Source organism: Falco punctatus, assembly GCF_963210335.1.
Source record: "Falco punctatus genome assembly, chromosome: 8".
Classification (NCBI taxonomy): domain Eukaryota; kingdom Metazoa; phylum Chordata; class Aves; order Falconiformes; family Falconidae; genus Falco; species Falco punctatus.
In genome coordinates, this window is record NC_137588.1 from 10,003,895 (window position 1) to 10,031,467 (window position 27,573).

The following is a 27,573-nucleotide window of genomic DNA, read 5'->3' on the forward strand; positions in this document are numbered from 1 at the left end:
GTAATAGTATAAAACATTCCACATTTGAGTCTTGTGATGTGTACGAGCTTGGTACCCAGGTTCAAAACATGGGAGAAGCTGGGTCACTTTCTATTTGTCTTTAGCTGCCAATTAGCAATGTCATTAATCCACTGCCTAGGAGAAGTTCATAATTAAAATAGATGGTGTCATTGACCATTGATGAGACAATGTGCAGAAGGTTGTGCTTGTAGCTGCCTGTCACTGTGCTGTGGTAGTTAGGCTCATTTTCCAGGGGGAAGTAACAATTTCTGAATTTCTTTGCATTCTTGGGTAAGGACAGACACATTATCCAGGCTTCAAAGATTGCATTATATTGCGTTCTGGGCAGGGAATCTGCAGAAGACCCCAAGAAAGCAAATGCATCCCCTGCTCCCAGTTATAAGACCAGCTTGGTTATAGAACGCATTGTGTCCGCGTTAGCTGCGAATGTCCTTCACTGTGTTCGCCCACAGAGCCACCCCCAAGGCTCTTCGGGGGCAGCAGATTTTAATTTTGCCTCCTCAAGGATGACTATCTGAAGCTGGGCCAAAGCTTCATTTCCTGATGGTGAGAGGAGAAGGATGGGGGAAGAGGCGTGGGAGGTCTTGAGGAGTCAGGCTTGGTTTTTCTGCTGCTCCGGAGGCAGCAGGAAGGGGCTGGTGGTGCATGGCCGCTGCCAGGAAAGGCTAACCTCTAGCTGAAGACCACAAACCCATGGTGACAGTGGCTAGCCTGGTTTTCCGAGGCCACAGATAAAATAAGCAACGACCTAGGACAGCAGACAGTGGAAGAGACAGAGTGGCATAGTCCTGCTTGCTCCCTGATGTGTTGGACAGAAGGAATTTTGTTCTGTAGTGGGAATTGCACTCTAGCTTGCTAACTTACAAAGCGGATGAACAGTGCTTTAATTTACACCCCACCTGGGGATCAAATCTCTCAGCAAGACAGGAGGGTTTTTCCCCCTCTGAGATCTCGCTTTTGAGGGAGACAAATTTCCATGACAGAGGATGAAATACTAGGAATGTTTTTCTTAGGTGGATCTTCCAACTTCTGGTTTGTTGTAGCGACCCTAATTTGTGGGTGAAGGAACTATTTTGGTACTGAAAACTTGCCAAAATGCCGTTTAACAGAGAATTGCAATTTAATTAGCACTTATGAGACATTAATAATAATTGTATTAAATTTGGCCACTCAGCATCAAGTGTGATTCAGGATCAGCTGGTTGGTGCTCTGAAGGAGAAAAAAAAATAAATAAAATTGCTGTGTGGTCTGGTGAATATGTGCCCTTAGCTTTGTGTTCATAGGTAGAAACTTTTGTGGCTACTTGTCTTTTTTCCCACGAAGTGTTGAGCTGGACTGGGAAAAAGTGGAAGGAACTTGTATTAACTGGAGGGAAATGGTCTGACTTCAAGTTCATGCTTTTGCAGGGATCTGGTTTACAGTTTATCCCTGCTATCTCTTTTGCTGTGATTTTTAGGAAAAGTGCCAAAAACTTAATTTTTTTCCATTTACTTATTTATGCTTTGCTTTGCCAAAGAATGAGAAAGCCTGCCACTTTTAGCAAGCATGAAGAAAGGCAAGGGAACCCAGGGTGAAATTTTATGTGGAGACTTGTATATGATGCAGGATAGCCATAAACATCCCTTGAATATTTCTTTTTTCTTTGCAGCACAGTTCGTTATGCTCTCGGAGTTTGTGGCTGTAGATGGAAACAAAGACAGTGCCACTAAATGATTGTAGTTTCAAAGGCTGGCTCAGAACAGAGAAAACAAACTATATGCAATTTAAGCACCTGCTTGTATGCAAGCTTCCACGCAAGCCTAATATATGGACCAGTATGATGTAAGGCAGTGGAGATGACCTGATTAGCAAAGCCCTCACAACAAGCTGAGGAGATCCCTGCTGCACCAGTGCTCCCTTCCCTGGAGACCTGCGACTAGTCCCAGCTGAAGGAAACCTTCCTGCAGCAACAGAACTAGCACAGGGTTTCTGAAAACAGCGATGATGGTGATCTGTGTGTGTGTGTGTGTGTGTGTGTGAAGTCACCTTCACCTTCCCTCACAGGAAGAAGAGTAAACAGCCTGCACAACTCTGCAGAATAGCTGGGATATTGTGAAAGATGCAATATGAATTACTTGGGCTTTGTGAGCTACGTTTGCAGGAGTTGTGGAGCACTGTGCATTTGGGGAGGTTGCCTTTCAGCAAACGGCTCACTCCGTTTCGTTGTGCTGTTTATCCTGTTGGATGAAAGCCATCATTCAGCAGAAGGAAACGCTAGGGCAAGATAAAGTAAATGATCTTCCAGTTTGTAAGCTCTTGCAGCCTTGCTTTCATATGTGCTGGGCAGGCAGAGGTCCACAGACTTGAATGGGAAGTAGTGGTGCTCAGCACTTACTGCAGTCAAGTGTTTATTATTCCGTGTTAGAGAAATAGAGACAAAAAATTATATATGTAAGAAGACACGTAAGATACAAGGCTTTCTCTCTCTCGTGAGTACATATAAACACACACAACTGGTACGCGGCTTTTGGTTATTTTGTGCATTACTGTGTGAGGGGAGCGCTCAGGCTTGTGGCAGAGACCCAGGGTTTTAGGTGAGGAGTACAGGGCACTGTTTCTGGCTCCTCTGTAGCTACTTGTGTGGCCAAGTGTATTAAATCCTGCTCCTGAAGACAGAAAAGCGTTTACTCGGGCTTACTTCTCAGGCTTGCTGAATACCCCAAAAGGCTGCTAATTATTTGAGGGAACTACGACACCTTAGCTCTGAAAGTGGGCTGTCCATAAATCACCAGCGTGTGTATTCCATGGGGAGGTGGGACTAGGACTTCAGCTTTCTCCCTGCCAGCCCACCGAGTGCCAGAGCTCCCACTCATCGTCTCCTCTGCTCAGTCCCTGCACCAAGGGTATGTCCTCCCCTTGGTCGGGAGGCTGACAACGGCTGTGCCACCTGCTGTACCCTGGGCGCTGCACAAGTGTCAGATGGCTTCCCATCACTTCTCTTGCTGCTGGCCCCCTCGCTGCCCCCCTGCAAACACTCACTTGTTGACCTGTTTCTGCCTTTCCTCCTCCCCACGCAGAGGTAGCAGTGGCCTCGCAGATGAAGATATTAAGAAAAATGTCTCTTGTCCCTGGGGAGGTGATTTGCAATTACGTGAAGTTTGGAGTGTCTCTTTCACAGCCAGGTTTGGGGTGCAAGAGGTTACTTTCATCTGCGTGTTTCCCTGTGTGTGCTGTTGGTACCAGGGTTGGCACTACGGAGCAGAGAGCCATCCCTGGGGGACTGCGCTCTTCCATCACGCTGGGTATAGGTGGGGGCGGTCATCCCAGGCCATCCCAGATGCCTGCTGCCCCCAGGCACTGACTGGGGCTGGGTGGTGGTTGAGCTTTGTGCTGTTTTTTCCTTTTTTTTTTTTTTTTTTTTTTTTTTAAACAATAAATGCATTTCTGCAGTAACAAAAGTATCAATTCCCTTTTATAAATGATGCACTCAAATATTTTGTAGTTACAGGCTGTTTTCATGACAGGTGCCTGTGCTGATACTAGTCTGCTGTGATCTGATCCAGCTGCGTCCTTGCTTTGGATGGGTTTTGCCATAATAGTACTTTTATTCCTTAGCTCCCATTAGTGCCTTGATGAATAGTGGAAGATGTGTTTCAACAATGTTATGATTAAAAAGCAACGTCTTACTGTTGTTTGGTCTCTGGTGCCTTTACCCTGTTCATTAAGCTTTCCCTAGGAGTAACAGCAGAGATTTAGAGTTGCAATATCAACATCAGTCTCTGAACCGTGTGTTTTCCCTAACTATAAATTCTGGGGAAGGAGGAGAAAGGAGGATGGAGGAGGAAGTCTCAGGCAGTAGGCTTTGGTCTTCTGACACTTCCAAGCCAGCTGTTTGAAACTGGGGTGCCTCACAGTGATCAGACACATTTACTCATAACTCTCTCATTGGGTTCCCAGACAGGGCCCCTTGGGTGGCTGCGCTGGAGCACACCTGGCCGGGGTTCGGAGGCGCTGGCCATGCCCAAGGCATGCATTTGCACTCTGGGTCCACTGCTGTCACTGATGCTCATGCTAACGGCCTTAGTACAGAGGTCAGAGACTGCTTAGATATGAAGGCTGAATCACCTCCTTTCTAAACCCCTCAGCAGGATCAAGGCTTAGGGAAGCAGGCACGTGGGCTTGCCTTCTGGTTGGCAGTGTGGATGGAGACTGACTCTGGGGCAGGCCTTCTGGCGCTTTTGAGCAACCACTGAGGCATTGAAATTGGGGTGTCCGCTAATTAAAACACTTCTGCACACTGACACCCCTATGTGAAAATGCGTGATGCATTCATTTTCTTCAAAGATTTGCTGATCCCACAGCTCTTGACAGTTCGAGGAGGTTTGTCCTGTGACCTGAGAATCACAGAAATCAGTCTGATCAGGCAGATATGAAAGATCTTCAGCTGTGCTTATTTCACTTGCAAATATAAATAAGCCAGCAGCGCAGGTCTGACTTCAGACCTGTTTGCCTTGGCAGTGTCCCATTTTATGTGAATCAGAAGATGGTAGCAAAAAAGCACTGGAGGCTTATCCTAAAGGTTGGTCTCCCCTCTGTCAGGAAACCTGCCCATGCAGGCAGGGTGATTTGGAGATTACCGACACAGCCCATAAGCCCGGCTTCACTAGGTCCCTAGTCCTGCCTGCAAAGGGTGCTTGTTTCCACGAGCTGTGGCAGTGAGTGTCCTGTCTTTGGAAACCCTGCGTCTCGGTGCACTAGGCAGGAAAGACCTGGTAGAAGCAGCTTGCTGCGTTCCTTTGTTCCTGTGACTTGGGCTCCTTGAAAGGAAGGGAGCTGCTGCGTTTCAAGCTGAGAAGCAGGAGGTCAGTTCTTAAGCCTGCTGCATCTCTGCAACTTCTGCTAGGTCTCTGGGTCACACCGTGCCTTAGTTTCTAAGCTGTAAAATAGGGATAGAAATTAGGAATTAAAAAAAATAATCCCCCAAAACAAGGCCTTGAAGAAATACACAGCTGTAACTTGGGTTACCATCACCACCATGAGGCCCTTAATGTTGGTTTGAGCTTCAAGGCTGTGCTTACATATTGATAACAGTAGAAATTTATCATTATATTAGTGATTGGGAACTTAGAAAATAAACTTTTTTAATTTTTTTTTTCCAGCAAATTCAGTAAAGCTAGAAATGCAAAGTGATGAGGAATGTGACAGGAAGCCCCTGAGTCAGGAAGATGAGATCAGGGCTCATGATGAAGGAAGCAGCCTGGAAGACCCCCTCACTGAGAGTAACGAGATGGCGGATAACAGAAAGATCCAGGAGCTATCGAGCGAGGGAGGAATCCGGCTTCCGAATGGTAAACTGAAATGTGACGTCTGTGGCATGGTTTGCATTGGGCCCAATGTGCTAATGGTACATAAAAGGAGCCACACTGGTAAGCAGCTGAAAGAAAATCTGATGACTGCCTGTGGCGTCTGATGTTGATATTACCTGACAACTCTTCTCTCTTCCCTTTTCATTCGTGGGGTAACAGGAGGCTGGGGAGGGGAAAGGCGGGCTTCGTTGGTTTGGTTCTCTTCCTGCTCCCCAAATTCTGGTGATACTGTGTTTCTGGCAAGCATGATGCTTCCTTGACCTGAATTTCCAGCCTCTGGTTCTTAAAAACAGCACAAAGGTCTGGAAATTGCCTTATTTACTGTTCTTGGCAAGGGGCGAGATGGTGAGTGTCGTTTGTTGGCGCGTGTGTGTGTGTTCGCATGTGCACACATGTGCAACATGTCAGAAACCTTTAAGGTGAGTTTTTAGATGGCCTTTTGTTAGAAGTGCTCACAGGTGGACAATGCCAGCAGCTTCCTGGGGATCTCATACCCCCTTTGCAAGTGGCTGGGCATGATGCTGGTGGCCTGGGAAACCCGGAATTAGCAAATCCCACAAGGGACACTCATTAACTAGTGATCCTGATGCTAGGGTGTGCTTTTGCAGCTCAATGCATGACCGCTCCTGCAGGGAAGCCTCACCTGAACTGCTCTTGTGGGCTAGTGCTTGGCTTCCCCTAGCCATCCAGATAACATTTTTGTGGCACCTTTCAATGCTTGCACTCTCCTATCATTTATTTTTATTATTAGTAGTACTACTGTTTTTTGGAGACCAGAACAGCTTACTAGGTTTTTTGAGAACTCAAGAGGCAGACAAAACCGTTGCGATATGCAGATTGAGCAGGTCTTTGGGGCCTGAAAGGTGAGGCCTTGAGTTCAAAATGGGGAATTTCAGGGGAGTCTTGGTTAATGTGGACAGACTGGGCTGCCCAAGAGGCTGGTACTCACTTGCCTTCGCTGCTCCTCAGGTTGGACAGTTGCCTCCAACAGGGTAGGAGTACAGATGATGTCAGAAGACAATACTGTCTGGTCTTGCAGAGGTCTACCTGGGAGAGCCTTTGATTCAGAAAAGCACTTAAGCTTGTGCTTAACCTTTATGAGATTTAAGCACATGTAAGTCACCTGAAGTGCTACAATATATGCTTAACTTAAGATACATACTTAAATGTTAATAAAGTTAAGCACAGGTTTTTGTGTTGGAGGCTCAGTGGGTGTTTGCTCTTCATATTTTTTTGGGCAAAATGAAAGATTATTTTTTTTTTATCTTTCTCTGCCAATATTTAATGGGGTGAGAGACTCTCACTGACTGAAATATCTACTAAGATACAAGAAGAAAAGTGGGGTTTTAAGGTAGAGTAAGAAAGATTTTGTGTAATCCCTTTGTAAACCTAGTAGTTTGCATTCAAGTACTGTGCTCTTGATGGGAAAGAAATCAATAGAATTTCTGTACAGAGGAATAATAAATATATATTACATAGTTAATGCCCTGTATATAAGTTGTATTGATAATAACTTAACATAAATGTATAATGCAAAGCACTGCAGTATCGTTTATGATGCAGTCATGATTTTAGACAGCAATTATGACAGGGGAGAAGCATTAGATGGAGAACCAAAATCTTGATTAACAATTTGACATGCTATTACTAGGAAAGGGAAAGAAAATAGAGAATGTAACAGACTGAGTTCCCAGCTTTCAACCTCCCCAAAAGTTTTCATTGGCACTTGCACGTATCTGAGCATATGTATTGTAGGTGCATCAGAGTCCACGTATTTGAACTTGAGCAACTAAATTAGACCTGCTAAATTTAGATTTAGGTACTTAATTAAATGGTCTGCACTTTTTGAGATACTGAATAGCTAGCGCATATTTTAAATAGAGACAAGCTGCCTTTTTCATGTTAAAGAAGACATGCAAATTCAAAGCGAACAGAACAAAATCTCATCGGCATGCAGGCAAGAGGGCTGTACGCGGGTGCATGGGTAGGAATTGCATAACTGTTATTTTGCTTTGGGCTACTGCTGGTTCCTCGTAGAGCTCTGACTTTTCCCATCTGAGCAGAGGAACTGTGATGTATTGCTCTATACAGATGATTTCAAGCATATAGAAATGGCATTCCTTTTAATGGGCAGCTCAGTGCTCTACTCTTGGTAAAACAGTTGGCAAATTTTGCGGGGGATTTTTTTTCTCCCCCCCTCAACTTTGTTTGTTTGTTAATACATGCTGCTGCTTCACTGTCCACAACAGAAGGAGAAGTTTTGCTTGGATTTCCACATCCTTGCTTTTGAGGAGTATTTTTAACATACTGGTATCTATCTTTTGAAGTGCAGTATTTTAAAATATATTGCCACTTCCTCAGCAGCCAGGCACAATGGGCTGGCCCCAGCTCTGGAATGAGCCCTGACTTGTGGGTAGTCTGGTTTTGCAGCCCAAGGGAGAATGGTGGAGGGAAGGGAGGTTGTCCCCAGTGCGTGGAAACGGATGATATTCTTTATCAGCTAATGCAACTGGCATGTGAATCCTTACCTCTCAAAGCCAATTTAAGTATGTTTTGGGAGCTGGATCTCGCCTTACTCTCCTCTGTATCTGTGCACAACCAAAGCATGGTCTGGCCGGTTGTTTGCATTGGCAAAAACTAAAGTCCTTTTTCCTTCCCAAAAAACCTGTCAGCAGTCTATGTAAATCACACAAAATGCCGTGGTCCATAGTAGAGGCTGTAATTTACATGTACGCTGTGACGAGAGTGTGGCTTTCCTTACACCGGGGACCCAGGCTTTGTGAGAAGCTGTGCCATATGGCTTTGGCTGTGTGATGCATGTAAAGGGGCAGAGTTTTCTCCAGCTGTTATTCATCTGTTCCTGAGGAGCAGTTGTCTTCCCTGCCACATTATGGTAGTTCAGTTAAACATATCTAGGGACAGGGCAAATAATCTGTGCCATGGATGAGGCCAGAGTAGATGAGCTCAGTGTCCCATCTCTGATCCTCATATGCAAGAGCATCCGTTTCCTCTGATGCATTCAGTTGCCCTTTCCCGTGATAGACCAAGCTGGGGATTTCCCATTCATCCTTCAGATTCGCGTGAGCACTGCCTCATGCACGTGGTGGAAGCAATGCCCTGGTCCATGGCACCTCCGTCACGGAGCCCATGGTGCTATTCATCTGATACTGCCTAACATAACGTTTCCCTGAAACACAGATAATTTAAGTGAAGCGGTTTTGTAATCTGCATGGACATCAGGAGGCCTTTCTATTTATTTGTCAGCGCTGACAGAAAATAAATAAAATACTCCACGTGGGAATTAAGCGTCATGCACTCCCTGCTTTAGTGAGCTGGATGCCCCCACCCCTGGCTCCTCATGTGCCACAGCCTCGTGTCAGAAAAATAGCATGTGTCAGGCTTAATTTATTTTCCTCCTTTCCCATGCTGTCGTCCTTTGGTCCGAATTTCATATTCCACACCACATACCCCAAGTTGCAGCATCTTTATCAGAGTTTTTTGCTACTGCAGGAGATGACTGGTCACATAATATTGCCACTGGATACTCCAGGGGCTTGTGCTTGGGGATGTTGAGGGAAAGGGAGAAGAAGAAGATAAGGTCAATAATCCAATTTGTCTGAAGTAATGAAAAGGAACTCCAGTGATTTCTCACTCTTTAGGCTTTTTGTTAGTGGGCCTGAATTAAAATTTCCTTGTTCCTCATTTTCGGTAAAGCAGAAACCATTTGCTGGTACAGCTATCCTGCTGCCTCTGATCTGTGAGGTCCACGCGTTGTTCTCCCTTGTGCTGTGAATTGTGATTTGTATTTACTTTTTTTTCTCCACCATAAGATCCAGTCCTTTATCTAGTCCACTGCTGGATTTTGAAACACTTTTTGTTTCTAAGTGTTGGTTGGAACCATCCTCATCGTTTCAAGAACACCCAGAGGTTAAATTGCTTTCTTGGTGTGGATGCAGTGGGACGGTGGCAGAGCAAAGCTGGGTCCCTGGGTACAGGGCACAATGCAGCTGGCAGTGGGGACAGCAGTTTTGCCCCACTTTCACTTTGAGCTGCTGATAAGTTATTTTTAGGCTTTTTTGGGGTGCTAACTGCAGGAGGGTCTCAGATTTTTGCACTCCCATGTGCATTTTAGTGCCGTAAAGTCACTAAAATGAGATATGTTATGTGCCCACAAGAGAAATCTTGAAGTTCTGCTTTAGCATCCATAGTGTTATAACTAAACATATGCAACACTGGAACTCTGAATGCGGTTTAATTTTTACTTTTTTTATGCAGAGTTCAAGTTTTCAGGACACAGTTAATAAATGAGGAAAAACCCAATTGTGCTGTTCAGTGTAAAAGACTTTTATGCCTAAAGCAGCTAACCAGGAACAAATTTAAACAAATATTAACACATTACGATTAACTCTGTTGGACTGCCTGTCTTATTTTTCTAGTAGAAAGATATTATTTAGTTTCATTTGTAATTTGTAACCTAGTGCAGGCTTCCTGCCTCTTGCAGTATGAATCAATTTGGCACTGAATCAAAAATTGTAGGGCCAAATTTCTAAAAGTGATATTTTCTATTTAGGTTCTTAAATCTAACTTTTCCAAAAGTCTCATTTTTTACTTAAACCTAAGGAAGGGGAGCTTGGATTTTCGCTCTCTGCATAAGGCTGTGTTTTACTTTTAGTACTTAATAGCTAAATTCTTCTGATAACTTTGCCAGTTAACTTAAAATAATTTTTCTCTCTTAAGAATATGTTGTAGATTTTTATACAGAGGACACTTGGAAATCACCCAGGATTTCCCAGGAATTTTTCATGAGCTGTTTGGCAGTACTGTTTTATAATAAATTGCCCTACCTGGAAGTAGGTTTTTCCCAACAAAAAACCCTAGTAAAATCACTGATGTCAAGTGATGTGCAGCCCGTTAAGTGAATCTGATAGAACAGTCAGTAGGTATGCAGACTAGATAGTCCCCAGAGTAACAAATACAGAAATGGAGCAAAGTCTGCTGCTTTCTGTCTCGCCTGGATACAGGCAGGTTGCAACTCACTGCCTGTCAGTGTGTTGGTAGCGCAGCTGATATTTCATTTGTGCTCCTGGGACAGAGCAGAATCAGAGCAGTTGCAGCATCTGATGAATCAGGAGAAAAGTTTCATCTTAACTGAGTATTAGCAAAAAGCATACTACGGAAGGGTGAAAATCAGTATTATTAGTATGAGCAAATACTTTCTGATGGCAGCACGGGCACAGTAATTTTGCATTAAGAGGTTAAAAAAAAAGCAAACTCCTGTTTGACAAGTACCTAAGCTAACCTTTGCCTATCAAAAGTATGTGCCAAACAAAAAAAGCTGATGTCTTTGATATACATTTAGCCAGGACAGATATTATATATGGTCCTGCTGGACCTGGTTCTTCTATGTAGAACGACTCTATGCAGACTTTCCTTGTTCCTGTGAAGAGACTTTAATACCAGCATTTATTTTTTTTTAAAGGTAATTAAAACATTCACAGGAAGGGGCTTGAGCACTGCTGTAGAAATAACCAGGCTTCACCATTAATGAGAACTAGTGGGTTATTTTGTGAGTTGCTCCCTTGGATTTCAAAGGGATAAAAGTTACCAGTCAAGGGTTACAAAAATCTAAGTTTCTTTGGTTGTGAGGCCTGCAGGCTCTTTGTCCTCCATCAAATTTCTGTTCTGATATAGAAAAATATCACTGATGTATTTTGCAGGGGTATGAGATTCGAAGAAGGATAACTCATACTGAAACTTCTGCGCAGCACTTCCGTGCTGAGGCGGTAAAAGAGACTTATTGTGCCGGGGAGCTTCCAATTAAGCAGAAAAAGGAGTTGGTTTGCTTTCTGAAATAACATTTGACATATACACAGTGAAATATGAGAGCTATTAGTAGGAAATTAATCACTTCGTTCGCCTGGTTTCAGGTTGTATCAGTTAGAGAGCATGCGTAGCTGGTGCTGTGAAGTCTCCAGCCAGCTGCCATATATTAGATACTTAGGAAAGGACCATGTCTTGCTAATAACCCTGATTCCATTGGTCCACTTCACCTTTCATCTCAGTATTTATTTACACAACAGCAAGTTAACTTGTGTATTTTAGATACTGGTGTAGCTAAAGAGAAGTAATATTTCATCATTATTTTTCCTGGAGGAGACATAGCTGTAATGGATGCATGTAAAAAAATGAACTGTGACATTTCAGCGGTACTTTGCTGTAATTTAAAGATAAATATTTGAAATCATACCTTTTAATTAATACTGTATTTAACTGTAAAATTATAAAACCTCATGATTTTTTTTTAAATTTTGTTTTTGTTAATTTAATTATCAGGGCTCTTCCCTGGCACAAGCCCTTCTTACTAAGCCTTTAGAAAAGGTAATACTTTGCAGCTCTGGCTTACCTTGCCTTGCCCATACCTGAAGTAACTTCAGATAATTAAATTCCCTGTGCTGGAGGACAAGGCTTCTGAGGCGTTCTTGGTTTTGTCTGGCTTTAGATCTTAAATCTGGAGTTGAAAAGAAACATCTTTTATGTTTGGTTAGCTGTTCCTCCCCATCTCCCCACTCATTTGTTGATATTTTTTTTTTTTAAATCACTACAGTATGAAGGTTTTTCTGCCCTTGTTTAGCTCTAAAATAGAGAAGAGGTTTAATACTTAGACTAAAAATATTTTGCAGTCATGTAGTTTCCAGTGCTGAAAAGCAAAGAACTTGCTTAGTCACCCTTCAGTATGTGTTTTTCTTATAAGGAGATCTTACTTTAATAAGTCAGTATAAGTATATAGGCTCTAATGTTAAGTAAATCGTTATAAATGGTGAAAAACACACCATGCTTATAACTGTCATTACCTTCTTGTAGTCATGTGTGCCACTTGTTTAATAGGTCTGTAGTTTCTGGTATGTCTGTGCTGCCATCACCCCCAAAGATAGGGAAATATTTTAAACGCAGTCAGGGACTGTCAGGTGGAGAAGAAATGTATTCAAAGACTTATTGTGAGTGGATGTTTAGTTTGAAGTGTGATTACTTTCAGCCTATGGTTAAAAACTTGTAGTTTTCATGGAAGAGTGAGGGAAGCAAAGGAGAATGTCAAGGTTGTTATTTTGTTATTAGGAAATAGTAATACTGGAGAACTGCTTACAAATTTATTAGGAAAAAGCATCAGGAGAAGTAATAGCAAAACATTCTTCTCAAGGTACTGAAGTGATAAAGAAGGCTGTTTTGCCAGTATCTGGAGTGGGCATCAGACCCCACAGTTCTTGGAAAATCAGCAAAATCTTCTTATTAATCGGTCTTTCCTTTTTTTGTGTACCCTTCTATTAGATAATGGTCTCTCAGATTAGCTGTGCTAAATGTAAAAGCTGCTAATCAATAGCACAAAGGTGTGACTAAAATTAACAGTCACCCCACAAGCCTGCAGCTTAAACAAGGAGCAGGAATCAAATGATTGGACAAAAGTATAACAAACAGATCAAAGCAGCTATTTACCTGGAATTAAGCCAGTAGGAAAAATGAATTAATGCTGGCTTTAAATAGATACAAAGGTTATTTAAGGTGAAATGTGCTCTTGTAGCAGATTCTGTCTGTTGCAAGAGAGGAGCAGACTATCGGTGACTTTGGGGTGAGTGTTTTCATGTCATCTTTGCCACTGAATTCCTGGCCAAAGGGTTTCAGCATCCCTTCAGCTGCCAGTTTATCGAGGGGTAATACCTGTTTATATGTGGCCTCCAAAGTGTCAGAGATAAGTGGGTGATATAGTGGGTAAAACACATTAACTGCGTGGTTTTAAATACAGGAGTAAAAGGAAAGACTTTAAACTTAAGAAGCATGCTACCTTCTTTAACATTGTCATCCTGAAACTGAAGCTATCATTCCTGAATACTGAGAAACGTGTCAAAGGAAGGGGTTTTGCCTGTTTTCTCAGACAGTGAAAGCAAAACAGAAAAGAAAAAAAAAACCCATGTATTTTTCTACTGCAGTCTCTTCACATATCTCTGTTATGGACATTTTGAAATGATATAAAAGATGATAATGGCTAATCAGTTCCTTTAAGTATAGTGTGGGAGTTTGAAAGGGAAACCACAAACTCTTTATCAATTCCAATGAGCTCGTGTTCAGTGTATTGGAAGAAGAGCTGTATGCCCTGATTTTTTTTAAAATCATTACTCCATAATGTTCTTGGTAAGACTGTAGGTACCATAGTATCTTCTTCAGTGTATCTCTAGTTTCCAGCTCACGCATGTGAAGTTGCAGAGTTATGGCATATATATGGCACACCTGCCTACTGCTGCCCTCCTAGCAGGACCATGATGTTGGCAGCCATTTAAACCACTGAAGCAAGAATTGCTCATTGACATCTGTAAGAGCTCTCTTTCCTCCACTCTTTCCATTTGAATCTACAGACATATTTTGGACTTTACACTAGACACATGAACTACTTTGATAAAAACATTTTGTCCAGCAAGGGAGTAATAATATTAAAGCAATTGAAAAAGGCTTTGGAGAGAAGTGACAGATCACAGAGCGTGTTTGTTCTTCACAAGATCTGTGCTTCAGGCCAGTGAATTCAACCTCGGAAAGTCCCACCAGGATTCGATCAAGGCTCCGCAGTAGGTGATGCACTGAAGCAATGAACGAGACTGCTTACATCTGAAATCTGATGTTCGAGACCTTGTTGAACTAGGGCCCTACTTGGTGAAAATGTTTCAGCACCCAAGGCCCAGCTGCAGTAAAGTGCTTGGGCAAGTGGCAGCACAAGTATCTGCTTGTGCCCTGTTGATTTGCACAGTGGGACAGAAGCAGGTGATTAGAGCTGCCTGCCCGCTGAAGAACGCTGGAACAGACGGAGTGTCCTCAACAGACGTTGACATAGAGTAGGGTTTTGATAACATTTCACAAAACTTGTGTGAGTTTGTCAGGGGTTTTCTTCTAACTCATAGTAATAATTAAATAAGGGTGTTTATTTTTATGGACACAGTCCCCATGGTCCGGGGGAAATACAGAGGATTAACATCAAAATAAGTTTTGGATGTGTGTGTGAGCGCGTGGGGTGAACAAGAGGCTAATGTGTAGAGTTGCTGTTATTTTTTTTCCCCTTCAAACAAGTCTTTTCAATTAGTTTTACTTAGAGCACAAATTTGCCTGGTTCACAGTTTAACAGTGTAAGATTTTTCTCAGCATTTGCTGTTGCCCAAAGCTTGTGGGCCTGATCCTCACTTGCACTGATTCTCTTCATACCACTCTCGCAATGCAAAGCAGCCTTTAAAAAGGGATCTCAATTAATGTGTAATGTAAACAAAAGATTTTGTTTGAAGCAAAGACCTTAGCATCTGTCCAAGCCCAATTGCTATGATCAGATCTAAATACTCATGGATTGGACCTCTACTAAAAATAATTGCAAAACCATAGAGATAAATACTACAAAACCACAGTTATGGATCTAAATTTTGAGCAGAGCTCATCTTCTGTGAAGGACAAAACCTCTGGGGTGGAGAACTTTAAGAAAACCTGGCTGCATGAATCACCTCAGGGAAAGAGCCTCAAATCAGTATTGGAGGCTCAGCCAGCTGTACAAAAGAAAAGGCCTTGGACTTCAGCAAGTGGGATGGCGGTGGTGGGGACCATACCTGTGTAAATGGCACTGTTACAAAGAGCGGGATAGGGGGCTCCGTCCATCTTCTGAGGTTTCTTGACAGCTCTCTCCCTTCCATTTCCCTTCCAGGTGAACGCCCTTTCCACTGTAACCAATGTGGAGCTTCTTTTACCCAGAAGGGGAACCTGCTGAGGCACATCAAGTTGCACTCTGGGGAGAAACCGTTCAAATGTCCCTTCTGCAGCTATGCCTGCCGACGGAGGGACGCCCTCACAGGACACCTCAGGACGCACTCTGGTGAGCCCACCTTGTGTTCTCTTCCCTTTTATTTTTTTAACTTTGTCATTACCATTCAAGTGAAGCAGGCTGTGAAAATAACTGTGTGTTCCTGGTGGCTGTGGGTCTGCACCATCCTCTTCAGATAGCGCAGCTCTGAACTTTGGGAAAGCCTTGATGTGAATCAGAGAAGTTGTGGTTCACACACACCTCTCCATTTGTGTAACTGAGCCTCCTCTGCTGATGCTATCACATTTCCCTTTGAATGTCTTCTTGAGTTTATCCAGGCTTCTCTGGTAGATTGTTTTAACGCTCTCAGCCCCAAAATGGCCATGTAATTCCAAAGACTGTGAGGAATAACTGTGTTTTCTTGGAAGCCCGCTTTGCAGTTCATACCCATTTCTTCATCTCAGAAATGCCATATGCTGGTGGAGTTCATACTTGTTTATCTTTCAGGAACCTCCTAATTGTAATTTTGATTATTATGTCTTGCTGTGAAGTCCTAATTGATGGCAGCCACAGCACTCGCCCTAGAGCAGAAGGTGGTGGAGAGACATTGGGTTTGTCTTGCCATCCTACTTGACAGTATCCTGTCTATATCAAGTCTGCTTCATACAGTTCTGGATGTGTTCTAAAGCAATACCTGTTGTGTAGTTGCATTTAGTAGTCATGGCGGTAGCCCTGATGATCAGGATCAGATGTGTTTCTAGTCCTGTGCACTACACCAAGGGACCGCATTCTGCCCACTTACTCATTTGTGTAGGACTCTCGAGTAAGATCTTAACTTGCTACGTTTTTTATCTCCTAGGATGTTCAACTTTTGTGTCCAGGCCATTTATAGGAAACTGTATTTTTCATTGTTGAATGAGCAGATATAATTGGACTGGTTACAAGTGACAGCATTACAGATGAACTTTTTTGAGGTGTTAGCAAATGTGTGACTGCTGAAACACAGTGGCTGAAATGCAGCCACAGACAGAAACTCTGCATGTGAAAATGTAATCGTGGAGCTTCCTGACTTGTTATACACATTTCTTCTACAGGGTCAGCCTCACTTTGGTAGAGGTTTCTGTTTTATGAGCGTTAGATTGGTCTTAGGATACAGTTGCCTTGACATTTCCAAGGATCATAAAGCATAAGCTAGTAAGCTTCTCCAGGTAGACTCTGAAGTATGCAGGAGGCTGTATTGATGCAAACGTACTGCTGACAGAAAGCGTGAGCTTCCAAGGTAGTGCAACTGTGGGACTAGGCTGAGAGAGAATTGCCGAAGAGTTGTCAGCTGAGAGGATTTGATCTGAATGTCAGAAGTGAAAATGTCTGTGTAATTTTGAGGTGCCATTTTCATACATCTGACCATAACTGTAGTTTCAACTTGAAATTTAATAAAAAAGAAAACACGATCAAAATATTCACAAATAAAATAAAAGAAAAAGGTTTGTGACATAAAATAGCCCCCATTACAAAACTCTGATATTGTGGCTGAAGATTGTTTTCATAATATGAATATAGATTTTGTTACCTAGATACAACCATTGATGGCGATTGTTCATTTTTCCTGTGTGAAAAGCACATGGCTGAGGTTTCTGCTTTAGCATGAGGGTGAAATGTAAAAGTGTGGGATTTTCAGAAGGCACCAAAGCTGCTTAGGCACACAGGTTCCCCTGGAAGCTTCTTCCCTGACATAGCTGTGTTCACCTGTGCTCAATTTGTAATTTTATGTTTTGTTTTCAGTGCAGAAAGTGTCAGCCCTCTAAGCAGTCAGCTACAGCAGTTCTCAGCAGAGGGCCAGCAGGAACAGACAAGCGCTCCCACAATACCCTCCAAGACGATTCTTAGAGTAGCACTCAAGATGAAGAGTTAAAACCTGGCACCCACCTACACAAAGGTGAAATGCCAATCTGAACGTGAGCGTGGAAGTTAAGGTCTCTTTCTGTCCTTGTCATATAGGCAAGCTTGATTGGTTTATACATACATCTGTGAACCTGGTTCATAGAGAAGATGGGTAGATGTTCCCTAGAGTTTTTAAACACTTTCGTATCATGGTACCATACAAGCATTTTCTGTTTTAATAAAGCACACATCAAAGCCTGTAAGTAGACCTTGAAGGTACAGCAAATCTAGTAAACTTCATCAAAGGTCTTTTCCAACGTAAATGATTCTATGATTCTATGGATGTTTACATCTTCTGCCATTCCTGACCAGAAAGATGATATAAGATAAAATACAGAAGGAGAAGGCTGGAAACTATTTTGAAATATGAGGCTTCAATCCACATTCAGTCTGCTACACTTAATGTCTAAATTGAGACGAGTCTGAACATGTGTTTATAAGAGGAAAGCTCTGTAGATCAGATCCTCAGCTGATACAGATTTGGATTGCATCCCCTAAGCAAGGAGGGTACAGCTATTTTGCACCAGCTGAGAATCTGGCACTTGATTTCATAAATGCAAGACCAATTTCCTTTTTTATGTTGTATCTCTTTTTCCTCCTTAAATAAGAGAGTGCTATTATTAATAATAGTAATAATAAAAAACCACCAAACCACTACTCTTTTTTTTTTTTTTTTTTTTTTTTTTTCACCTTCTCAAAAAGGTTTTAAACTACTCATTTTTTATGGAAGGCAGAGTATGCAAGAAAGGAGTTGAAGAATTTGTTTATATCTTTTTTTTTTTTTTTTCCTTTCTCCCAGCTAGTTTGATCTGTGAATTTGAAAGCACTTTGTTTGTCTCACCACTTAGTCAGTTACACCCTCTCACTACTGCCAGTTAGTCAATTTTTCCTGTGCTTAGTGCAGGGTTTTCATACAGTAAGACAGGAAAGGTGAAAAAATAAGGAAATGTAATTGCAAACAGAAATTAGCATCTCGGAGATATTTGAAATAGCTGAAAGTACTATTAACTTAAAAAAAGATTAGATAGCTTTTTTACTTTTTGCTTTGGGTGGATTTTTTGTTCATGTTTTAAAAAATATTTCCTATTTATTTGAAAATGTTTTTAAGCATCACAATCCACATTTTGCCTCCCCTTCTTGTGCAGATAAATATCTTACTATATAAGTGTTCCCAGGATGAGTGGTTAACACAATATTACTTCATATCTGTAATGCTGCTGCTGTTTAACCCTAAATAATTAAGGACTTATCTTGCAGTGATTTACTCCTGCGATTATTTACCTTTTACTGACATACAGAGTTCTGATGAACTTTGTGTCTATATTTTCCTCCCACATGCAGCTTGTTTGATTTCAGGAATATAATGATGCCTTCAGGACATCAGTAGGAAAATGCCTGCGGAGAGATTCATGCACAGAATTACACTAAGAGTGGGCATGAGCCTCAAGGTATTTACAGGACTTTCAGATGTTGTTTTCAGAATTAACTCCATAGTTCCATAACACAGATAATACAGGAAAGGTGCCCAAGTGGGCTTCCAGGCCATGAGTGTAAGGACAGGCTGTGGAGGGCTGGGGCAGAAGGTGGTAACCCCTTCCAGCAGTATGCACTTGACAAACTAGTGGGGATTGGCTTCACCTTGCCTAGCTTTTGCTGTTTTTAAAGAGGAAAACATCCAGCCAAAGCCAGTCTCCTGATGGCAGTCACAGAATACCTGCTGTCTCACCCTGAGACGTGCCAGTCTTCTCCATCGTCTCTAGAACTGCACAATGAGACAAAGGTAGATACAAAACAGATGAGACAAATTCTACTGTAGGTAATTAAAGAACAGAAATCAGAAGTTTTTAAGGAAGACAGTTGATCTGACGGATCAGTCTGACGGTTAAAGCACCTAGGTGTTGACCTCCATACTTTGAAAGATATGACATACAATGTGATGCTGTTTTACCTTGAAAAGCCAGGCATCCTCAAATGGGCACATAAAATTAGCAGTTCTTTTTTTATGTGATTTTCTCTTGTGTCTAAAATGGAGCCAAGTCAACCCTCCCCTCATAATGCTATTGTAAACATAAATGCTTTGATAGTTCTTAAAAAAGTCAAGGCTGCAATGGTGAACAGTCTGGAAGAGCCCACAGAAGACATTAGTGCATTAGTTTTCAGAGCAGGGCTTGGGCAGTAAGCCGTAAATGAGGGATAGGTTCACTTGCTAAGGGGAAAACAAAACACAGAATGGGTTTTGATTAATGGAGAACCATCCATCCATCCTTTACACTAAGCAAAGACGGTCCTGTGCGCAAATCATTTTGTGATTTTTGTGATTAAAAGACTGTTTTGTCATGCATGTGCATAAACTGGCCACATGATGCCTTCTCAGGCAACCTTAATTCTGGAATTTCCTGATTTTTCTCTTTATCTTGGCAACTGCAATCATATTCTCTTACTGTGGTGGGAGTATGTAAGTGTTATTCATATATGAAAGCAGTTTTACTGTTTATTTCTTCCTAAAAAATGAGTAGTCAGATCATTATTTTTTTCTGTCACAGAAGCTTTTCCTCACAATACACTTTAAAATTTTCTTCCAAGTGACTTCTTTCCTGTTTAGAAAATGCTTTTTTTTCCCTTTTCTGCTTTTAACAAATATTTGCTTTTTCCTTCCCCTCTTCTTCCTGCATTGCTGCTGCACATTGTTTGTTACTGCCCAGCTCTTCAATAGCACTGAACTAATGGTATCATTTTATTTGCAAAAGAAAGTCAGTGAAGCATTTGTTTTGAAAGGAAAAGCTTAGGCAAAATCTCCCAAAAGCACAATCTTTGCAAACTACATATAGTGTGCAAGCTAAAAGGCATGTATAATTAAAAACATAAATGCCCCCTTCATGGAAAGGTAGTTTAGTAACTCTGTGTTTCTTGGTCTGCAAGTCTATCTTTCTCATCTCCTCTTTTCCATAAGGACTTTCTTCTCAGCTCCTCCTGTGTGGTAGTGAGCCATTCGAGATGTCCTACATGCCTGCAGTTGCATGGCTTGGTTTTTTTGTCAGCAGAACTGACAAGTGGTATCTGTGTGTGACTGTGCTCAAAGGCAGAAGGAACCTGGTTCCCGATTCTGATGATGTGCCTGACTCAGTACATGTTTGGGAGAGTCATCCTACATGTGTGTGTCTCACTCCAGCTGAAAAACTGGATGAAGAAGCACAGTGCTGAAAAACACAATGCTATGCGTGAAGTCCTGCCTGTCAAAAGTCAATGAGAATTACTGAAACAGTAGCAAGGATGGTTATTAAGAGTAATGAAGAGTCAGTGTTTTAAACTGCTTTTTTCATCCTGAAGAGACTTTCATAACTATTAACATCTTCACTTGCAAAAGGCCCAGTGTCTGCTTGGTAACCATGTTTTTGAGGATGGGAACAACACAATTAGAAGAATCTTGGGACCTGAAATTCTCATTACACTCTGGTTTGGATGGACTCAAACACGTTGTGAATGGGGGGAAAAAAATTAAACGTGAACAAGTAGGATACTATCTGTGAAAAATGAAGCAAGTATGTGGAGAGGCGAGGGGATATTTTGCATACAAATCCCATTTCTGCAAATAGGTTAGCAAACAGTATCTTCCCTCGGTTGTAATGAGCAGGTGGGCATTTATTCTGTTGATCTGATGCTTAGAGCTCTATTTAATCAGGCAGAGCTGACCCTCCTCTCAGGTTTTCTTAACACTATTTTGGTTAAACTCAGTGGAATTAGTCCCATCACAAAATCATTTTGGGTTTTTCTTATCGGACTCCAGGTTATTAGCAAACTGTTATTAGCATGTATACAATACCGCAGCACCTCTGCTTTCTCATTAATGCTTCCAGTACCTAGAGGCCTTCACTCTGTGTTGTAGAGTGTCTAAAATCTCTGGTATTCTGCTTTCCGTATTGTTTGTATGTGCATTTTTGGAAGGCAAGATCAAAATGTGTACAAGGGTAGGAGTTTGGTATGCCAGGTCTTTCATCCTCTAGGCATCCTTATTTAAAGTTTAATCCTCTGTAGAGCCAACTTGTATCCCGTGCTTTGCTAAAGCCCCATCTGAACCTGATCCTTGAAGTTGTGGGGTCCTCCTCACCACCTGAGCACTACTGTGACAAGTATTAGTATCAGCTATATGAAAAGATCATCCTTATGTGCTCAGAATTAACTTGCTATACAGGCTTGGTCTTGCTAAGCCTTTTCTGCAGTGCATAATTATCACTGAGAAAGCATCTTTGATTTAAAGATGCTTTAGGCTCATGATCTTCCCAGAAAAAAGTACATTTGGTCTTTGAGGAACTTGTGAAAAGAAATGGTTCCACTCAAAGCAAGAAGTGTTCATTTTTTGCTTGTTGGACTTCTAAAAGTCTTGCCATTCCATAAAGATTCCCTCTTATCTGTGGTACTTATGGATCAATCTGTGTTCAGCACAGGAGATCTGTTTCTGACAGATAAGACCGAGAAATGGGAGAAGTGGTCCTGGTGAGCAAAGGGAGATGTGCTGTGTGCCAGCCTCATGAATCTCTCTCTCTTAGGACCGGGTGTCAGCTTTTTTCCATTTTTCCCTCCCCCGCCACTCCAGGATGCGTGATTGAGATGACAGGGGAACAGACACTGTGCAGCTCCCTGCTTCTCGTGGTGCCCCGGTGTAAGTCAGAGGTGACCTTTTCATTTAGCACTTGAAGGCTGCCTGTAAACTGGCTGAATAGAGAAAGACTCACCCACTCCTAGCAATGAGAGACATGGACACCATGGGAGTATCCTCATTCTAAATATCGGTTCACAGCAAGATTACTAGGTGCTAAGATTTATTGTGATATCTGTGAGACTAGTCTTCTGCCTCTTGCTGTCTCCCTTGGTGGAGTGTAGCCTTGCTATGTCTCTGCCATCTGCAGGTCTACCAGCAAGTCCTCCATTTTTCAGCAGAGAGAAGGCAGAGATCAGGTCTGGAGGGAGGCTGCATCATCTCCTCCTTCCTCTGATCACAGAATCACAGAACAGTCAGGGTTGGAAGGGGCCTCTGGAGACCATCCAGTCCAACCCCCTTCTAGAGCAGATTGCCCCAGAGCAGGTTGCACAGAGTCATGTCCAGGTGGGTTCTGAATGTCTCCCGACAAGGAGACCCCACAGCCTCTGTGGGCAGCCTGTCCCAGCGCTCTGTCACCCTCAGGGTAAAGAAGTGCTTCCTCATGTTCAGATGGAACTTCTTGTGTTGCAGTTTGTGCCCGTTGCCCCTTGTCCTGCCGCTGGGCACCGCTGAAAAGAGCCTGTCCCCATCCTCCTGCCACTGCCCTTAAGGGATTTGTGTGCACTGATAAGATCCCTCTCAGCCTTCTCTCCTCCAGGCTGAACAGGCCCGGCTCCCTCAGCCTTTCCTCACCAGGGAGGAAAGTCATCCAAGTTTCCTCTCCTTGATGAGACAGGGTGGCAGAATTCTGTGTTTGGTGTCAGGTTAAGTCTCTGGACCGTTGGCAAAGAAGAATTTGTGTTAAGGCAGGAGGTCCTGCACGCAGAAATGGGGAAGCGTACTAACACCCCCCCTTCACCATGCGGGGTGAATCAGGGTAAATGCAGCTTTGCCACAAGGGAAAGTTTCCGCAGGGCAGATTTCTGTTCTGCAGCGCAACAAAGTGCTCACAGGGAGGGGATGAGGTGTCCTTTGCCCCTTTCTTCAGACTTCCTGAACCTGCTGCCATCTCATCCAGAAAGCCAGACAGCACTGCAGTAATTAGGGGTGACAAGGACCGTGTTCAGACAGCATCATCGTGGTGTAAGATTCACACGTGAATATCCCTCATTAATTTTGCCCGGTTCCTTTCTTCCTGATGGAATGCCTGTGCCAAGATGGAAGTGTGTGTTTGGGATGGGACTGCTGACGCCCAGTTTTCTGCATGTTTTCTGTTTCCTCTCCGCATTAGCAATTCACATCCTGGCATAGTCAGATGCTGTCCCTCTTTGTGTTGCCTCAGGCTATATACAACCTGACCGAAGAACCCGCTCCTGCTCTACAGGGCTGCTATGTGGAGAGAAAATGGACACTTCATTGCTGGGTGATGCCAGTTCTCATGCTTTGGAGGAGCAAACAAAGACAGTGACTTTCTTTTTCCTCTGGGCTTTTGTTCTGCCACAGTGCTATATGTGGGATTTCACTGGCATCACAAAAGCAGATTAATGTGGTAAGACTTCTGCATATAGAGCAGTAGTCCTTCTGAACAGCATGCCTAACCTGTTTTTTAAACACCCAGAGAGACTGTTTCTGTCGCCTCCCTAGGGAAACAATTCCACTTCCCATCTGCTTTTTAGAGCTGTGACTCGTCCTGATATTTAACCTAAACTATCCTTTCTTTTGCTGTAGATTATTGCTCTTCCCAACACTGTCTTCTGTAACGGTAACTCCTGTGCTCACTTTACACTGTGATAGCTGTAGTCATACGTCTAGCATTGATTCTGTTCTAATCTGTCTGTATCTTCCAATCTCTCATTGCTTTTTTTTATTACTGATTTTGAATTTTTTGTTAGCCTTATTCACTCATTTATGAGGGGCCTAAATTGTAAAGTCATTTTATGCTTTGAAAACACAGGCCAGTACAGATGCAGACCCCTTAACCTCATCTCTGCCTCAGTTGCCTGTCACTGAAATTGAAATAAAGAGTACTTCTCAACCTTGTCAGGATGGTGAGAGGGCAGCATGCACAAATGATTGCAAGGCGCACACATATTGCTGCAATGAAGGTCATGTAAGTACGAAGCAGAGTATTCCAGTGCTGCTGGTGCCCCTACTGCATAGCATTGCATATTATCTCCTTAGTTTTACTTGGCCTTTGTGCAATAGTGAAATGAGATAATTACAAAGTGGAAGGAATAATATCTTTGTATTGTTACTATAACCACTGAGGTATTATACCCTGATACTGGCATGATTATGTTAGACACAATAGTAAGGTGATTATTAATAATGCTAAAGGACTTACTACTTATCCCACAATTTTTGTGTCTTGTTTCTTTTATGAACTCTATCGATTTCATCAGCCCAAAGCCTGTGTGAAGTGGATATGTGTTGTTGCCTCATTGTTACCCATTTTTCAGTGATGGGAAAATGAAATAGGAAAAAAACAGAGACCCAATTTGCAAATTAAGGTACCTCAGCACCAAGGTAGCTTCGTGTGAATCACTTGTCCTTCTGCACCAGAAGTACTAGGGGCAGGCTGGCTGGTGAGGTTCTAGGCACTTAGGTATTTAAAGATGTGTAGTCTTTTGCTCCTTTAAGTTCACGCTGTAGAGGCCTCTTTCGGCCTAGTTGTCCTTGTCATCAGGGATTGTTTCAGAAATCCACTATTTTTATGCTCAAGTTGGCATGTGTACATACAAAACCAGAATTTAAACTGCAGCTGTAAACACAGGAGTTGCACAGCCAGGCTCTGGACTGTCTTTGGGAGCTGGTTGTCTCATTGCATTAGAATAAGCTTGAGGGACCTGATGCAGTGCATCAGGAGTCCTCCTGCTCCAGAGGCAGCCTTCTGAGGCCAGCTGCAGTGGTTTTTGCAGAACAGAGATCGAAGAGGTGACTGAGAACTTTCTTGTGCACTTGAGATGCAAAAATGGTTTTGACTTTACAAAGCCACACCTCGGCGAAACCAAGACCACTTCTTGCATGTACTCTCAGCAGCCAAATACTGCAGCAGCTGTAAGGAGGGAAAAGTTGGGTGTTTTTTTGGTTTTTTCTTTTTCCCCTGAGAAAATTATTTTCAAGGGCAAAAAGCTTTTGCATATTGCCTCTGAGGAAAGGAGATCCAGCATTTGGAACTGGGCTCATTCAGGCCTTGAAGGAGTTTATGAAACCTTTCAGCTTGAGAAAGTTTGAACTTGGAATCAAACAGTGGTTTGAGGCCATCTTTCATTGATATCTCCGAGTTGTTTTATGGGGCAGTGTGAAATGGAGAACCGCCACTGACGTTTTTGATAATATATGAGTGCTTTAAGGTGTAAGAGAGGTATTTTTGCCATCTGAAAGGGAAGCCAAGAGAAACTAAAGGGGGAAAAAAATAACCCAGTTAACACTGCGCTGTAGCAAAGCTGCAGAAAGCTGCTACTGCTATATTCTTCTGAGCTCTCAGCAACCTGTAATTATGAATTGGCTTACAGCTAAGATATTGATGGATATCACTCAAGAAGGAAAATGAGAATGTCTAGATTTTTTTACAGTGAACCTGTACTGAACTCTGTGTGACTCTCCTATTTATAACCCTGTGTGAAGTTCAAGGAAACTTGTCCTGGAGGTTTCCCATGAGAGGGAACTGTGTTTTTACCTGACTAAAGCTCTCTGGATATTTTCCCATTTTTTATTTGATCTAAGTGTGAACTTTCTCCACCCTCTGCCCCTCCTTCCTTTCTGGAGTGGTTAGAGAGGTTGATTACAGCCAGGATTACACAAGAGATGCCAGTTGCACACATGTTTTGCATAACTGTGCTGCGTTGATTTCAGACAGGGTGCCCCAAGTTCCCTCCCTGCCTTGCAACAGAGAGTCAAGATCTCTATCTTCATTCCTGAAGCTGGAGAAATGCTGTTGAGGCCCTGCCTATTGAAACCTTGACAAAGAGCACCTGGCTGGGATGCTCCCCAACCACACAGTTATCTGCATGCTGCAAAGCGCTGGCTTTCAGAGAAGTCTCTATTTAAAGGTTGTCCAGGCTTTTTGTATTAAATATGCAAGTTGCTTTATCTCTATGGGAGGCACTGCAGATGATCAGTGGGGCAGTTTAACTGAGGAAGATTTTCAGTGTAAGGCAACAAGAGTTCCCTGGGATGCTGCAGCTGCTCTGAGACGACTCCAGCACAGCGAGCCCGCTGCCTGTATTAAGGATGGGGAATGTGCTCCCCAAACATGTGTCCTTTTCTTCCCTTCCAGCCAGACAAGCGTGAATGCTCTCAGGTGCTCCGAGATGGTCGAGGGCCTGTGGTGAGGATCCTGACTGGAAAATTAAGACAAGCTTATCCTAGCACTGATTTTGGGGCTAGTTCAATGTGGCTCTTATCTTCAAAAGCAGTGAGGTCCGCTTGATTTCAGCGAGAATTAGGGGCTTTGACGGTGTAGGCCGTAGCCTGTGTTTCAGTTCCTTTTGCTGAGAAACAGATATTTTATTCCTCCTGCCTCTTTTCAGTTTGGAGTGGAAGTCTAGGACAGCACAGGGTCTCCCCCAGCCGAACAGGACTGGGGCTGTTCTGAGCTGCCGGTGGCACGGTACTATATCACGGGACAGAGCCGGTCTCAGGTGGGCAGAGCCCACACCGTGTAAGGGCTTCAAGCTCTTCCTAGAAAATAAATCACATCCAAAGGATACACTGCTGAGAATCTGATGATGAAATTTTTATATAGAAAAGCGACATGGGCCATAGACTCTCTCTCACTTGGATACCCTTCATGTGCATGCATTTTGCTCGTCTCCTTGGAGACAGTGCCTTGTCTGAGAGCAGCTAGCCTTGGCTAGGAAAGGCCTGACATTTCTGGTTTGTGGGATGAAGCTGTGCTGCTGAATTTTCCAACAACCAGAAAGGCATGATTCGATACGAGCATAAGCAGTTCTGTACAAGGGTATCGTGTGAGCATCTTTCTCTAATACCTCTTTGGGGACACCACTTGAGTCCCTGGTGTGAAAGACGGAATCAAAGATCTTTGAGGAGAGCCTAGCAATCCCTGTCTCTTGGATATCAGAAACGTTTGAGAAATTTCTCCCTTCCCTTCTTACGAAGAGCTGAGTCAGCTGGACTGGCATGTCTGGAACTCTGTGGCACCTCGAGCAGGCAGTCTGCCAGCTGCATTACACACTGCATCCAAAGGAACACGTCACTTCTCTCTCTCTCCCCTTTGCAATCTCCACCCTCTCCCTTTTATTTTTCCTTGTTGATCCGTGTAGGTGAGTCAGAGAAACCTGCTCATCCACAACCTGTTCCTTCTTGCCAAATCCTCGAGCAGCACTCCCAGTTCTTGTTAGGTGTCAGGAATAGGTTATGAAAACAAAAACTGATACAGGCAGAGCACTGGGTATAGAGCGCATACTGTAAATGAAAATCAAATGCATAGTGAGTGTGCCAATTAGAATGTGTTCCTAATAGAGTGATGTCCTTTGTAGGAGGCACTTTATTCTGTGATTTATATATAATATTACTTTTCTTCCTGTAAAACACCAGGATGGAACAGGGAAATGGTTTAAGGCATAAGTAAGAGCACATTTAGGGAGAAAGGTCATCTTAACTCCACTGGATTCTAAAACAACAGGAGAGTGGAAGATTTTCAGTAGGAAAATAGGTGGTTCATGGAAGTGTTTTTGAACAAAATGACTGGGGTTTTGTTACCAGTTGTAGTTGTACTAATCTGAAAAAAATACATTGATACTGGCAGAATTCCTCAGTTTCCACTATCGATGTGATTCTGACCCCAGGAA

General features: G+C 42.8%; 1 protein-coding gene across 1 annotated transcript in view; it reads left to right on the plus strand.

Annotated features, from left to right (window-relative positions):
* Nucleotides 1–27,573, plus strand: part of IKZF2 (IKAROS family zinc finger 2) — a 193,275-nt gene that overhangs the window by 65,169 nt on the left and 100,533 nt on the right. The window contains exons 5-6 of the mRNA XM_080399859.1: nucleotides 5,160–5,426; nucleotides 15,088–15,255. Of these exons, the coding sequence (XP_080255985.1) occupies nucleotides 5,160–5,426; nucleotides 15,088–15,255 (435 nt within the window). The remainder of the gene's footprint in view (nucleotides 1–5,159; nucleotides 5,427–15,087; nucleotides 15,256–27,573) is intronic.